This window comes from Rhyacophila brunnea, unplaced genomic scaffold (genome assembly GCF_057557595.1).
Source record: "Rhyacophila brunnea isolate RB1 unplaced genomic scaffold, BYU_Rbru_1.0 scaffold_6, whole genome shotgun sequence".
In the NCBI taxonomy this organism is placed as follows: Eukaryota; Metazoa; Arthropoda; class Insecta; order Trichoptera; family Rhyacophilidae; genus Rhyacophila; species Rhyacophila brunnea.
The window spans coordinates 28,869,185-28,885,640 of NW_028233276.1; the positions used below are offsets into that span (position 1 = coordinate 28,869,185).

Below are 16,456 nucleotides of genomic sequence, written 5' to 3' on the forward strand. Positions count from 1 at the left end.
TTATAGTTTTGAAAGATGAACGACACAACATGACATGAATACATAAAACTTAAGGTAGATAATCGTTTAAACTATTATGGATTTGTATCTTTAAAAATTAATGGTCGTTATAAAAAGAATTTGCGCCGACAATATTTACAAATGAAAAAGTTAGGCACGTAAAAAAGAGAATTAAAAAAACAACCAAATTTAATGTTCAGCAAAATATACCATTAAACTTTGAAAAGACTTAAGACAGGCAATTTTTCTGAGAGAATAACTTTTAAAACAAGTATTTTCAATTTACTATGAGTACAAACACTATAAACTTTATATATTATGGAAAATATATAAACAAGTCATTTAACCATGACTTAGGACTTTCAGCAAAACAACTTTATATGTTTTTCGTTCTTGAGGCGGGAAAATAGAAAATTTTCCACATAAATTGCACTTCACAAAATAAACAAATCATTGCGCCGCATGAGACTTAATATTTATGGTTCTGCATTGTCAACATAGCAGAATATAAAGTGCATGCAGGCTATTAAAAGTGAAATATAATAAAACCTAACCTGAAATTTAAATAATTAAATATCAAATTATAGCCATGCCATTATATTTATTTTATTTTATGATATAGTTGTTACTTTATTTTTTAAATCTAGTTTTTTTCTTGGCATACATTTTTTTACTTGTCTAATATATATTTTAAATGTTATCAATCAGTCATTCATATTTTTTTAATTAATTAATGAAGTAACCCAAACATTGAAATATGAACTGAAAATCGAAACGCATCATAATTTTTCTGACAGATTGACCGATATAATATGTTTACCAACTTCGCAACTTATTTAAGATTTAACGCAATTTTCTAGAAAAAGAAATTATCTAAGTATATAATATAATACATATATTATCTTAAATAACAATTTTATCAGCATCTTTAAAAAAACGTGAAATATGTATATACAATTAATACCTACCCTTAAATGGTAATTTAATTATTGAATGCCCTTATAGTTAAACTTTTATGTATTAGTATGTGTGGTATGTTTGATATTTTAACGTTGTAAATTTATAGGGCAAAGGAAAAATGGTGACGTACTGGCTGATCGGCGAAAAAACTCCCCAATCCCCACCCAGTGAAACTCACCGAGAACTCACTCCCAACACCCTATCAAGAAACCCCACAATAACATACGACGAAGCCCCTGATAGTCCAATTATAAATCCGAGAATCAATCTCAAATCGGGAATAAACGAAACGGTCGATCCTGAGAACAATACAACGTCAAGATGTTTGTCGAATTTCCGAGCGATGTCGCAAGACGAAGACGAAACTGTTCAAAAAGTCAAGGATAATTCCCGATTTAAAAGGTTTAGTATGACCCCGGGGAGTTCGCTGGACCTAAGTTCGCCGAGTGGAAGCCACAGCTCTTTAGAATTTCCGCAAGAACTTTCGATAGCCTTCGATAAAATCAACACGGATTTTCCATTTAACGAAAGCCATTTCAAAAATGGTACTAATAACATCAACAAGGTATTCTGTGAGCCTGGTAAAACTGATAGAAATATTTCGAAAATCGATAACAAAATTATCGTGTCCAGTGTCAAAGTCAAAGATGTTGTCAACAAGTTCAATCATAATATAAATGACGCGGCCAAAAACACGTCCAATAAAAAAGTTTTCAATAATTTAAGAGGTAAAGAGTAATCAAATTGAAATTGCAAAAGAGTGAGCCGCAACAAGGGTAATCATTTAATCTATTTTTATATAAATTATTATCTATCTTACTCCCTTTTTATTTAAATGTAAAAAACGCTTTTAAAAAAAGACTTTTTACTGTAAGTAGATATTATTAAAAAAAATCATTATTTATATTTTAGTATCCATTTGTACCTACTACCTACTATATTTTCTATATAATTAATTATTATTTAAATATATTGGTTCTTCCAACAAATAATTTAAGCTGTAAAAATCTCAGTAGCTTATAATGCCTAATAATAAATAATGTTTTCTTATTCGGACTTCTAATATAATACTATATTAAGTTCTAAAATCTCATTCATTATATTCTGTTTATTTCTAGGTATATTATGGTATTTTAAATTAAAATATATAAAATACATCACAAATATAATGAATCGCACTTTTTGGATGCATTAAAAATGTGTATTTTTAATACTGTAGATTTGGCGAGATATTTTAATTCTATTATAAAGATGTATAGCAGTGAACTATTTTCTTTTATTCTTTAATGGACATGTATTGAACTATAATGCAATTTATAAATCAATTGTTAATTATATAACTAGATCAACAGTATTATTTAAAACGCTTGTTATTTAAGTTTTTATATTTTAAATAAGTAAATGATATTCTTATACATTCGTTATATTTAAGAAATATTTATGACATAATATATTACAATTATTAGAATATAGAAATAAATTATACAATCTATAGATAAATTAGATATATAAAAAATATCTATCTACACGTGACCAAAACTATTCGACCTGTAACGTATTTATTGAAAATTGATCAAGTTACTTTTTTTGTATGTATGCTTAGATGCTTTAAAAAGACTCTAAATGAAAAAAACAATATTATTGTATGGTCAATAAAATAAGTTATATTAGAATAAATATGTTCCACTTAGTTTTGATTTATTATATTGTATACATTTTGATATTATGTATAATATGACATAATATATTATTGAGAAGTATGTACGAGTACGTAAGCAAAACTTCCCTGAGATTTTCCTCATCGGGTTTTCATTCCTTAAACTAGCTATTTAAAAAAAAAAAACCATATTATTGAATAAATTTGTAATGTTTAATTCACAGTCACAAATGCTCTGTTTTTCTGACAATTTACTCCCTTGGTAGAGGTTTAATAAATAATAATGTCTGATTTGAACTGGCGACTTAACCTTTTAGCGCCTGTATACGTGCATGGATTTACCTACACCAATAGTATACTACTGTTTACACGTAAACGTGCTGACTGTCTCTGCCAATCTCATTCTTCTGGAGTAAGCGAGACGCAATGTTGTTATTTTATGGTACTATTTGACAGTCGTAAAAATCGATTAACCTCAAAATGAGCCTCTGCGCGGTGTAGTTCATTTTTTTTTCGGCAAGCTCGCGACTATCGTTCTACTGCGTAGGCGCAGATATCGAACAAATCCCAACTGTTGCGTGAAAATTCAGAAACTTCCGATTTTTTTTTTGATTCATACATGTAATGTACTTAAGCTATTGTAAGCAACTTCCAGGATAATACATGTTTACACGTGCATTTTTTTGTCATGACCACGATAATAATTATAACATTAAATCCATGTACGTGTTAAAGGAGTATATAGTTAATTGGTTTGATATCACTATTTTAGAGGCAATATTATCAAAGATTAAACCAAATTTTAAAGGAAAAAAGTCATTTAAAGTCATTAAAACTACTTTCGTATTATAAAAATAATTATTTATTTATAATTTAACTTATTAAGCATACTTACTTAATACCAGCAACTGACTCTGTTTGTAAGAAGGTTAAAAAATTGCTTGCTCTCTATTTCGTTTATTTAAAATATATACCATTATTTGAAGTGAACGTACAAGCTATTATTTTTAATGAACTGAATAAGTTGGCCAAATTTCAGTTAGAAGTTATTGAAATCAAAACAATATTTCAAGCTGAATTATAATGCACAATGTCTTTCTTTTATTCAAGAGCTTTTTTTTCAAAGCGACCCTCTTACGAATACGATTAAAAATCCATTTACGAAGCTGTTTAGAATTCTACACAATTTTTTTACTCATATTTTGAGCAGCTTCAACAATAAATAATTAATACACGACAAAATAGTTTTTTTTTTTCATTTCAAATTTAGAAAATATTCGTCTCAAGTATTCATCATGTTTTTACTATTGCTTTCTGTAAAAGAACTTTAATTAGATACGTACTTTTGAAAAGGTAGCAAAAACTTTTAACAAGCTAAATAATTTTGTACATTTTCATACTGGTGTTGAGAATTTTAAGTGATAATAATTTCTCACTCTTTGAAAACAGTATTAGGGTAACCCAGTTTTTATATTTTTTAAATTTATTAATATTTTTATTAATTGTGAATAATAAGTTAGTAACATTAACTTACTCTACTTTTTAATGTCAAAAATCTTCCGATTGTAATTTCGCTGCAGTTAAGGGCCCATATGCCATATAAGTAAAGGTCGAAAATAAAAAATTTACGAGTTCAACTTGAATAATGTGTAGACGTTGTAGAAAAGGTCTATATGTCATTATAGCACCTTATCTTTTCTCATCTTATAAAAGAATTCACATAATTGAGAATAAAGCCATATGTGAACCATCATATTATTATGTCCATGGTTATAACACAATTTCAAAATATCATTTTGCGCATTTAACACTTTAATATAGAACAATATATTCGATAAACTTTTCATTGGTGGTTATAATTGACTGGTAATTTTTAGAAATTGCAATATTTTGCGTTCCGCATTTACTTTGTAACACTTAAATATAATATTATCTAATGATCCTTAATTTTCCCATTAAACCGTTAATTTTAAAATAAATATTAAAACAACACTACTTACTTACTTAGGGTATGTGCTTATTCATTTGGGCCACCTAGACGGTTTTTAGCGTCTATCCCCTTTATATGAAGTATCTATCTGGAGTGAAGCATGATTGGAGTGAGAGGACCTGGTTTCGGCGGCTTCGCGTCCGACCGAGACCAGGTTTAGGATCTGGGTGAAGGAATCTCTAGTAAGTATATTTAAAAAGTGTTTCTTCTGAACAAACAACAACAAGGACCGCCGCCGTCACAGGCCCCCAACATCTCCCCACCCCACATCTCGCTTCTGTCCGGCTTTGCAGAGTTTAGCGCACAGCCCGTGGGGTCTGGCGTTCGTCCAGTCCGAATCCAGAGCCGGGGTCATCTTCTTCCGCACCAGCCGGTGCTCCCACGAAGACTGAGAGAAGGCCAAAAAGCAAGATCGGCATCCATAATCGCATCTTTATCGTGTGTTACTTCGGGTCTTAGCCCGTTTGCTCATCAAAATTTGAGCCGCAGAGGGGGGAAAAACTCCGGAGGTGAGCAAGCCCACAACCGGCCAAAAACCCCTCCGCTGTGGTTTTAATCTGTAGGGAGAGAAAAAAATATAAGGAAAAAGGATATTTATTTAGGGGAGGGGGGATTTATTTGAAGTACCCTCCTGGGTCGTCTGGACATCTTGGGTGGTGGTCGGTCTAGGTTGAGTGGCAAGGGATCTGTAATCATATAGAGAAGTACAAGAAATAAAGAATAAACAGAAAGAGAAGTATATAAGGAAAAAGGATATTTTTATTAGTGGAGGGGGGAATTATAGAAGTACCCTCCTGGGTCATCCGGACATCCTGGGTGTTGATCGGTCTAGGTTGAGTGTCAAGGGATCTGTAATCATATAGAAAAGTACAAGAAGAAAAGAGTATACAAAAAGAGAAGAATATAAAAAAAAAGGATATTTATTTAGGGGAGGGGGGCATTAGTAGAAGTACCCTTCTTGGTCGGTCAAATTGATAGTGAGCGTGTATGTCGTAATGTAATAGGTCTTTAATTGTCGTGTTGGGATGGTTGTTGATGGAGCTGTAGAATTGCTTCGTGAGCTTGAGGATGTGGGTTTGGAGGGTTTCCAAGTTAAGATCGCTGTTTAAAACAACAATAAACCATAATGACATATATATACACGACTCCTACAATTTCTACAGATTATTCAAGCTTAGCTCGTAAAGATACCCCAAATTCTTCATAATCGACTTTCATATAGTACCTTAAAGAACTTAGACACTTTATTATAAGAAAGAACATATAACATTTTTCTTATTTTATTATATTTACTTGTTATAATAATGTATGAACATAATATTCTCCTATTTTTCCCATAAACATTTTCATAATAATTACGTGGACCTGACTCTTTATCAGTGTGTGTCCAAGTTTTTTGTATTTTTTATTATAAACGTGTTAATGTAGATAAAATGAAAGGTAGGTTTACACTGAAGTGTTATAAAAGCCTGTCGCAAAATGATAATTTGCCTACCTTTTTATGTTAATGTCGTAAAATTTAAAAAACCCATTCATACAATGAACACCTTCCTAATTCAGAATAGACTCCGCAACTTGGATAAAAGTCAATTAAAAGAAGATTTATTTCACTTTGAAATGTTAGCATAATTGTATTATATATTATACGCCAGAATATCTTATTCAACTAAACATTAACACTTCTTTTTTATAATAATGTACTAATCACAAAAAATACAGTAAAAATAATTTTAATTTAAAAGACTTTATTATAATTATTGCCAAACTAATTTTTCTAGAATATACTCGTATTTTATAAAATTAAAGATTATTAAATCATTTAATTTAATAAGTTCTAAGATGCATAAATAGTTTACTGAATTCATTTTGAAACTAATACCATTTTTATTATAAATTAATAATATATAGTTATATTTTTGACAGTGGGGCTATTCAATACTTATCGATCGCTAAAGTGATAAATATTATCAAACTAAGGGTAGGTTTGTATCAAATTATTAGCACTTATTGTAACAATTACAATAAGTTAGGTATATTTGTTATATTTTAACAGCACCTCTATTGATGCTGTTAAAATATAGCATTTATTGCAACGATTACAACTAACTTATTGTAATTGTTACAATAAGTGCTAATACTTCGATACAAACGTACCCTTAGTTTGATAATATTTATCATTTTATCACTTTAGCGGTCATTAAGTATAGAATAGACCCACTGAAGTGCTTAATATCAAAATTATTCAATATTTTTTGTTATTATATGTACATCATTATTTGATTTCTTATCATACTCATAACTAAGTATTTTGTCTTTTTAGTAAATATACAGTGGCACACCTACAACTATAATATTATATTATTGTACAAAACTATCTAATTAATTTGTTTAATACTATACCTTGATAATGTATTCAAAACCAGGACGTGACTAGAAACTTTGTTTACTTTAATGCATCACGATTATTATAATATGGTAATGTAATCGTTACATATCCTCGTTGGATGCAACCTATTAGAAAGATAAACTTAACCTGCATACGAAAATAGATTCTGAATCTACAAAATTATTATCAAAACCTACATAACATAATACTATACTATGCATATTTCGCTTTTATTGAAATGATAAAATTATTTTATAGAATTTCCATGCTCTACTACTTTGATTTATCTATATTTTTCTCTTGCGTTCAACTAACTTTGATTGTTCTAATTAATTAATGCATTAATTGACTTTTATACTTTTTTCTCTGAATAGTTTTTTACGCCCTAAATGTCATCTTTAAGAACTATGCTTTACTCACCAATCGAAGGTATGACAACACAAAATATATTTACCTACTGTATATATACGAAATAAATAGTTAGGTACATTAATATATCAAACAAATACATTATTCATATGTAAAAAAAAATCCCAGGCATTATAAAAGATGTTGAAGTTTTTAATTTTTTTACATTAAAAATATATTAAACTATCATAAAAGTTGTACACGTTCTGTTGGTGAGGGTATAACTTAAAGATGCTGAAAGGTTAACCTCCGGTCACAAAAAAAAGGATTCATATGAAAAAGTAAAAAAATTTAGTACTTATTTAATTTTGGTATCTATTAATCGAAGATTTTGGTAAATAATATTATTTAACTGAACATGTTCAGGAGAGGCATTTTTTTCTGAATATAATGTTTGTATCCAAACTGCTTATGCGCTAACTCAACGCATACAATCACATCCTCTGGGAGTGTCCCCCTATGTGTGCTGAAAAGGAAGAGCTACCTAAGTATATCCGATCCTAGGGCGATCGGTTTTCACGACCTAGTTTCTAGGATGGACAATCATTATGCCTTTATTAAATGTAGTAGTGTTATTTAGGGCCAACCAAAAAGTACAGTAGAAATCCAAATATGAATTATCCATACTCCATTCCAGTGTTTATCAACCTTGTTACACATGCGAACCGGTAAAAATAAAAGAGATATCTCAGAGACCGCTAACGCAAAAAATTATAATTTTTATAATATTTTTTTATTGATTTTTGAATTAATAACAGATATATAACAATTTCATTGCAAATAAAAAATGTAGATCATGAAAAGTATATTGTTACTTAATTGAAATAATAAAAACCGGTAAGTCAATGAAATCTGCTGCTGCATCTTAGCAGTTGATAATCATAACTTCAGTGCTGTTTCGGAAAGATAAAATACTGCATTGATATCCATTCAGTTTCTCTGTTTCGTTTTTATTACTAACATGGTCGAAAAAATCTTCTCAGATGAATAAGTAGTCGAAAATATGCACGACAATTTAATATCTTTGTAATTAATAATGTCTGTATTTTTTCTCTTTTGATTAACATCTTCCATAAATGGATTCCTTTTTTTTAATAAGGATTTACTTGAAATTTTTGGCATCATATACATGTTAGAATAGAGGACAACTGGGACAACTATTTTCCCGCTATTTATTATTATTATTATTATCTAACTATTTTTTATCAACCCGCGGTTGGGAAACACTACTTTATTCAAAGTTTTGGGAATTTATTCTTAGGATGTCCCCAATATAACTCTTATTTGTGTAAATGCTTCAGAATTTATTACGATTTAACTATGGATTTGGTTTTAAAATATATATTATTAATTTTATTTTCACTATTAATACCCAATGTAAATTTAATAATATGCTAATAAAAATAACATATACTTAAATATGTTTAATAATATTTTATTTACGTAGGTACTTGTTGTCACAAGTACATAAATAAAATATTTCGAAACTTATTGAAGTGTTTAATTATTAATTGTAATAAAGTACGAGTATATTGCTGTAAAAATAGTTTTTTTCCCTTATACTTATATATGTATATATATAATAAAGGACCATGCTTTTGGTCGTATAATCCTTATACGCCTTCACTTTAATTACTAGAATGGTCAATAAAATCGTAGAATTAATCATAGCAAGCTTCCAATCATACCAAATATTGTAAATATTAAGTTTGTATGATACTCCAAGTTAAGATCAACACTGTTCTTGTATTTATTATAAAATTTCAATTTATAAATTGTTTATATTAATATTATTTTTATATTATTATGAAGTTAAATACTTAAATAATACATTAAAATTTAGTCCTTGATTAGAGTGACTGTGGGATCAATATTCTCTGGAAATATTGATAGTTAGAGGTTCAGTAGAAATTGCATTCTACTAAATTATAATTTGATCAAGTTTTCTTTTAAATTACATCTACGTAGGTATTGTGTTACATTAACATTACATAATTGTATGTAATTTTTTGGTATTTCGGGTTGAGTATATGATAGTAACTATAATATATAATTACTACACTATATCAAATTGATGCGTAACATGGCCCTTTAATCATAGTATATATTATGCTATATTTAAAAGCCTAAATATGTATCTATATTTTTGTGAATTCATTTCTCAATATTGTTTAAAAAAATGTAACATACAACCTTGTAATGTAGTAAAACCATTTTTTATATTACTTATAATAATTATAATCTTAAAATCACATTTGAAACACAGGGTTGTGGTTTTAATCTTAAATCGATCTAATAAAAGATCGCTGTGCTTCTAGTAATTTGTCGTAAATTCTAAAAATATTTCAATGCAACATAAATTGAATTATAAATAAAAAAATTCAGTATGACCAAAATCTAATAGAAAATATTAGTTGTAATAATATAATACTGGTTAAATTAATCATCATGACATGCTTGTTCCACTATAAAAGCAACATTTCATGTATTATAATATATTATACTTATTGGCTTTTTTTTGCACATATTTTTCTAATATTGATTTAAAACATAGTTGATGGCACTAAAATACTCTTAGTTTCCTAAAAATACTGTAAAAATGTAAATAGATACATAGTGTACGATATTAACTAATACATTTTAAATGGATCAATTTAAGAGAGTAGGTCTATAGGAATTAATTAAAGTTAAAATTATTAAGACAAATTAAATACTCATGGAGATGTTAAAATTAATAAAATATTTAAATAAAGTTAATAATTATATTCCATTTATATTTTGCCTAGTAGAATTGTTGATATAGTTCGAAAACTGACGCTAACTTATGAAAATATATTTTATTCTTTATAATTTGCCCCAAGAATGTGCCAATAAACAATATTTTATTTTTTATATAATCAATTAGTTATAAAAAAAAAAATATGTTACCAAAGTCTTAATTCTGTGTATTAAAGAATGTATAGTTTTTACTTTTCCAATTTGGTACTTGTCCTATAAAATGTAGAAAACAGCTCTGTTTTGTAAATACATATTTATGTAAACCAATTAGGCACACATAGTCACCTAAAAATATGAAATATAATATACATTATATATATTCACAAGTATATACCCTGGTTTTATTGAATTAACCCCTGTTTAAATGAAGGAGTCTACTGTGTTTTGATTTTTTTTACTTTAAACGCTTTAACGCCCGAATATTAAAGGGGGAAAATATTTTAATTTACAGTATTCTCGGTGTGGACACCATGTTTTTTATATAATATTCTCAATGACTGATAATGTCTCTATCGTTATTTCCCTTCTACTACTACGACACTACTGCCATAATGCTTTATGGCTTGTTGTATTGTTAAAAAGAATACATGTAAGTAATGAAAGTCCTAATAAATGACCCCGCTCTAATATATCAAGATCTATTCATCAAATTTTTTTAACTTGATGAATTTTGTTAGAAAATGAACTTCACCTACATTTCAAAATGGATCATTATTGCAAATTTCATTTTGTACAAATTTATCAAACGCAGCTGCACGTGTATACTTAAATATTGCCACAAATGTACAATGTATTTGTATATACTCTTACCTACTTAGATGAAAACTGAACTCTATCTACGTTGCAATGATGGTGATATTTTCAAATTTGTTTTAAATTATTCTTAAAACGTTTCCAGTTTATTATTTATATTTTGCATCAGAGAGTGTTCTGGTAAACATCAATATTTTTTACCATATCAGATCCTAAGAATATCATATGGGCCTCCGTAGATTGAAGGTTTGTATTAACAGATTTTTTGTTTTTACGAAAAATGGATGTTAGCGACATGCTCAACTTAATAAGTGCATACTCTGACTCCATACATACATTTAAAAACAATATGTGTTTTTCAAGACACAGGATTCGATCGTTGGACCCACAACAACACAATAATTTACACAATAATATAATTATATATATGGCATGTTTATGATACAAGTAATAGAATAATAATTACTTAATAAAAACTTTAGATTTTACAAGTCCTGATCACTTTCGACAGCTTAACATTACTCTCATTAGAGGTCTACGTCCCCTGACTACCTGACCCCCGACCCAAGCACGATAGTTTTTTTTTTTACCTAGCACAAAATCCTAACCTACACAAAAAACTTGACAGAAGAACGTTGCAACTTTTTATATAAACCTTAAAACCATAATATTGTAATTAATATGTCTCAATATAAATTTTATAATTAAGCCCCGTTTTACATTAATCAAATGCTTAGTGGCATTTCAAATTGACTTGATAGCCTGTAGGTATAGCCGATACTTAAGTCATTAAACAAGCCACTCCGAGAGCCTTAAGTATCAAGATCACTTGGCCAGACTTGAGAAAGCCGTCACGTTCTGTATAAGTCCCGAACACAATGCCTAGTAGAAAGTTCAAGGTAAAGGCACCCTTATCATATAATTTTATCGTAATTAATCGTTAATACGGTCTTAGCTAAAACTGCGGATCACTTTGATAACCTCAGAGTCAAACAATGGGGGAAGTTCCGGATAGATTTTAAGTAAGTGTAATGATAGAATATTAATAGAGTTTCATTGAAAAGGGTTTGTCGGTAATAAAATGGATTAACATAAGGTGCATTAATTACTTATAAACAATAATTAAAGTCATTAGCTTATAAATACTAAAATGTAGTATTCATAAACTATCGATTTTATTAATGTTGATTCTTTTGTATCGTTGTCAATATAAAAAGTACTAAGACTTATTATAATTATAAAAAAATTGATTCCTTCGATATACCTATCTAAGTAACAAAAATAAAATAATTACCAGCTTAATCACAGTATTTTCTTGTTTCCTCGGCATTTTGGGCTCGTTGTAGATTTTATTCTGTGGAGACAAATCACATCAAGAGGTTCTGGTATTATGATGATAATTTATAAAATAAGTTTTCAATTGGTATTCACCATAAATATAAAGATTGCTTTACGATTAGTGTTTAGCTCAAATAGGAGACTTTATCGAGTATGAACATCGAACTTTCTTTTTGAGTTTTGTAACGTTTTAATTGTTGTAAATACTGTGTGATTGGGTTAGTAAATGAGCTATGTAATATACAAAAATGGAATAATGAAATAAGAGTGAAAATTGTTAGGAGTGAGAGGTTGTTAGAGTTTAAATATTGGTAATTATTATGATATTAACTGTATATCATGTAACACCAATTAATCAACCAATTAAATGCGCCGATTATCTTATGACATATCATAAACTATGTAGGTATTTTAAGAAAACATTTTTTTTAATAGTGTGAATTTGCTAGAATAGTTGACAACTGTGGTTTTAATGTTGTTTCAGAGATAGGAAATAATGCATTGTCATTTATGTGGGTGCTTTGCTTCATTTTTATAACTGACATGGCTAAAAAAGTCATTTCACATGAACAGGTAATTAAAAATGACAAAAATTAGTTAATGACTTTATAACTTAGAGATGGTTATCCTTCTATTAATAATGGGCGACAACTACTTTTTGGACTGTCAGAAAATATCTGCAGGCCATCAGTTGAAAAACACTGCTATATACTATACTTTTGTATAAGTATCCTACTGGGTTTTAATCGTGTTGCATAAATTTATTATTCCCATCACGCATATATGATGCAGTGTACTGTTAAGTTAGTATAATGTTAGATGTACTTTCTGGAAATGTTGTACTTCACATAGGTAAGTACTTAGATGTGACAGTATATTTTACCAGAAGATACACTTTTCCGAATCATAACATACATCTTTGTTCAAATCAAAACGAATATAACTTTAAGATCAATACTTTTCAGATGAGCCAAAATAATATTAAGTTTTGAAAACTTTGAATGAGAATTTTTATATTATATCTACCTCAAATTCACTAATTGTCTCGTTTATTTTTATACACATATAATAAGGGTAATTTAACGTATTCAATTAAATTTAAAGTGTTGTAGATCTTCTTTGTACTTTGCACACACAAATAATCATGAACATATCAAGCAATATTATGACAAATAAACAAGTTCACAGTACCTACATATTCATTTGGTGAAATTTGACAGCTAATTTTTAAAACTATATACATAAAAGATGAAAGATTTGTATGAATAAGTAACGCCTAAAGTACGATATTAATTATGTGCATTGTAATGATTTTAAATATTCTTTTATCCATAAATTTACCATTGAACCTGAGTTGACTTTTTCAAATTAATTGATATTTTTTAAAGTAAAATTACTTTATAACTATTCTTTATTCAACGAATAATGTAACATTTTTTTATTGAACTTTACATAATTTGGAAACAAAATCAATTGGTAAAGAACTTTGGTCAGAATCCAATAAATGCGGGTTCGCGTTTTATTATAAGATTTATTCTGACGTGTTTTCAAATTATGTATGTAAACTTATTTACATTTTTTTTAAATATAGCATAAAAAAATAATTAAATCACAATATTAAAATTTGAATGCGAGCATGGGGCGATTTTTAAATTATGCTACCGCACAAATAGTCGTTAATTCTGTAATAGTCATTCTGAGTACATCTTTTGGCGGGCTTGATTTATGTACGTACATCTTCAAATGTGTTAATAATTTGTCTCTTTACCTGCTATGCGTTTGGAAACAACAAAATATATTTTTAAATATCATAAAAAAATCCCATCTGTCAGTAATGATTATTTTTTGCTAATTACTCATAGTATACAATTCACAATACAAAATGTAAAAATTATAAAAATATCGACTACGTCTGGAACGATAAAAACGTAAATTCAGCTATGAATCTTAGTCTAGACCAATATACATTATTATCAGCAAAAAAAGTATACAATTTCTATTGTAACATTTCGCCAATACACAAATGCACGTACAAAAACGTTTGTTTGAAACTCAACGCATGTCCAGACCTGCAAGCATTGACATTCAAATTAATTTGTTTGGACAGTTGAAATTTTACACGCTTTAATCAAAACGACATTCTAGAAAAACAAACTCCTGTCCTGCAACAAGACTATTAATGTAGAGAAAATATAATGTATGGTTGTATCCAGAAATCCGGAACGAATGAAATTTTTAACACACAACATTATATTTTTTACCACAAACAATTATTTAAATCTCTATGAAGATGCGTATAACAAAGAGTTGGGACGATGCAAGATGACTATTGAGTGACCGGGATTTTTGTCAACTAAATTACGGATGTGGACTAAAAGTGGTAAGTAAATGACATATTATGTAGGTATATAGTATTGTAGACGTCGGAATCCGGTTGACTCGAAGAACAGGCAAGCTAGGTTGAAGTTCTCTTCTGGCGTCTGCAGCACGTGGCCGAGCCAGATCTAACGTCGCCTCTTCACTCTCACCATGATGAGAAACTGCTTGGTTCGCTCTATAATCTCATCGTTACTCCGAAAATCATACCACCCCACGCACACCCAGTATCCGACAAACATCAGCTGTTCTCAAACCTCAGTATACGATTGCTTTGAGATTTCATAAGGTGCCATGATTCAGTACCGTAAAGCAGCATCACCAGAATACAGTTATAAATCCCAGATACTCCGCATCGAGTTGAATGTTGATCCAGCCATTTCCATTCCGATAGCAAGTTTTTTTTTGCAAAATTGTGTGTGATGTCTACCCCTAAGTATTTGAAGCTTTCGACACTCACGATGTTTTATCTGTCGCTAATTGGTGGGAAATCTGTAAAATGTTAGTTTTATTGTGCATGTAACTATATCTTCGTTCAACGTTATTTTTTATTTCCGGCGCGATCCTATGAATGAATGGCTTTTCATTGACTGCTGTCATTCACAAGAATATTCGTTTATTAAAAATAGTTTGGTCGAATAAGCATACCGATTTTTGAGTAGAGAATAATTAACGAGGTTCAGTGAAGTGCCCGTTAATTGTTTGCAATCAGATGCCTGTACCGACGCCGGTGACGCCGAGCGACGCTCGTTCGTCGCTTGGGCTACGTCACTCTCGCATGACGTCACTGAGCCTCTTCTAAGCTCTCGATTCGAGTTTTTGCTATATACCACGCTTTGGTTGCTATATAAAGCAAACCTTTTTATGTTGCGTTCATAAATTTCAGCTTTTCATCGCATTTAAGTACAAGTAGGAGATTTATCATTTTTTCATATAATAAAATACTTTACTTTATTTATTACACCAAGATGTTTAATATCGTGAAGTTATAAAAGGCCCGCATAAAATTGACATTAAGATGTACCGACGTTGACAACGTTCCGAAAAAATGAATAAATATTTAACGACACTAAATTTATAAACCTTCCTATATTGTTGCCGCCGCCCGGAAAATAATATACACGTATTATTACAATATAGGGTAATAGTGTGGCAAACGGACACTCTAGTGGGTTTTTATGATATATTTAACTCAAACAAAATGATGGATCAAATTATTTTACTTCATTCAGTAGCTCAATCATTAGTTCATAGATTCCGGACAAAAAAACGTGTAAAAATTAAAAACCTTTTAGGAAAATTAAGGAAAAACGACACTAATGTCAAACTATCCATCTGCCCTACATCTGCGGGGAAAAATATATGAAAAATTATGAAATTTTACTCAAGAATAATTCTCACAACGTCACCCTTAATATCACAATAATAACATTTTGAAGCCATTTTATGCATGTAACGCATTGAACCCTTTCCTCACTCAGCTTGTAAATATTTGCATTTCGTGGCATAAGAAATAATTTATATTTATAAAAGTATCGGAATATTGTTTTTTCCACTGCTTCTGTAGTTTAATCCTATTTTCTTCACTCCAGTTACATTTATCCGTTGTTCTAAGTCGGTTTCTTACCATTACTATGTAAGAAAATAGTAATTAATATGTCTGTCCGTTTACCCCCAAGCAATGTGTCCGTATCCTCCGTATAAGTAATAAAAACAAAAATAGTCAGAAATTAAAAAAAAGAGATGTTGCCATAAGCATCAAAGTGTGTGACAGAATGCTGAAATAACGTATTTACATTGAATATCATGT

General features: G+C 29.3%; 1 protein-coding gene across 1 annotated transcript in view; it reads left to right on the forward strand.

Moving 5' to 3' along the window:
• Nucleotides 1-1,699, forward strand: part of LOC147065496 (atrial natriuretic peptide receptor 1-like) — a 161,424-nt gene extending 159,725 nt beyond the window's left edge. The window contains exons 8-9 of the mRNA XM_085956996.1: nt 1,067-1,252; nt 1,526-1,699. Of these exons, the coding sequence (XP_085813122.1) occupies nt 1,067-1,252; nt 1,526-1,699 (360 nt within the window). The remainder of the gene's footprint in view (nt 1-1,066; nt 1,253-1,525) is intronic.
• The last annotated feature ends 14,757 nt before the right edge of the window (nt 1,700-16,456 follow it).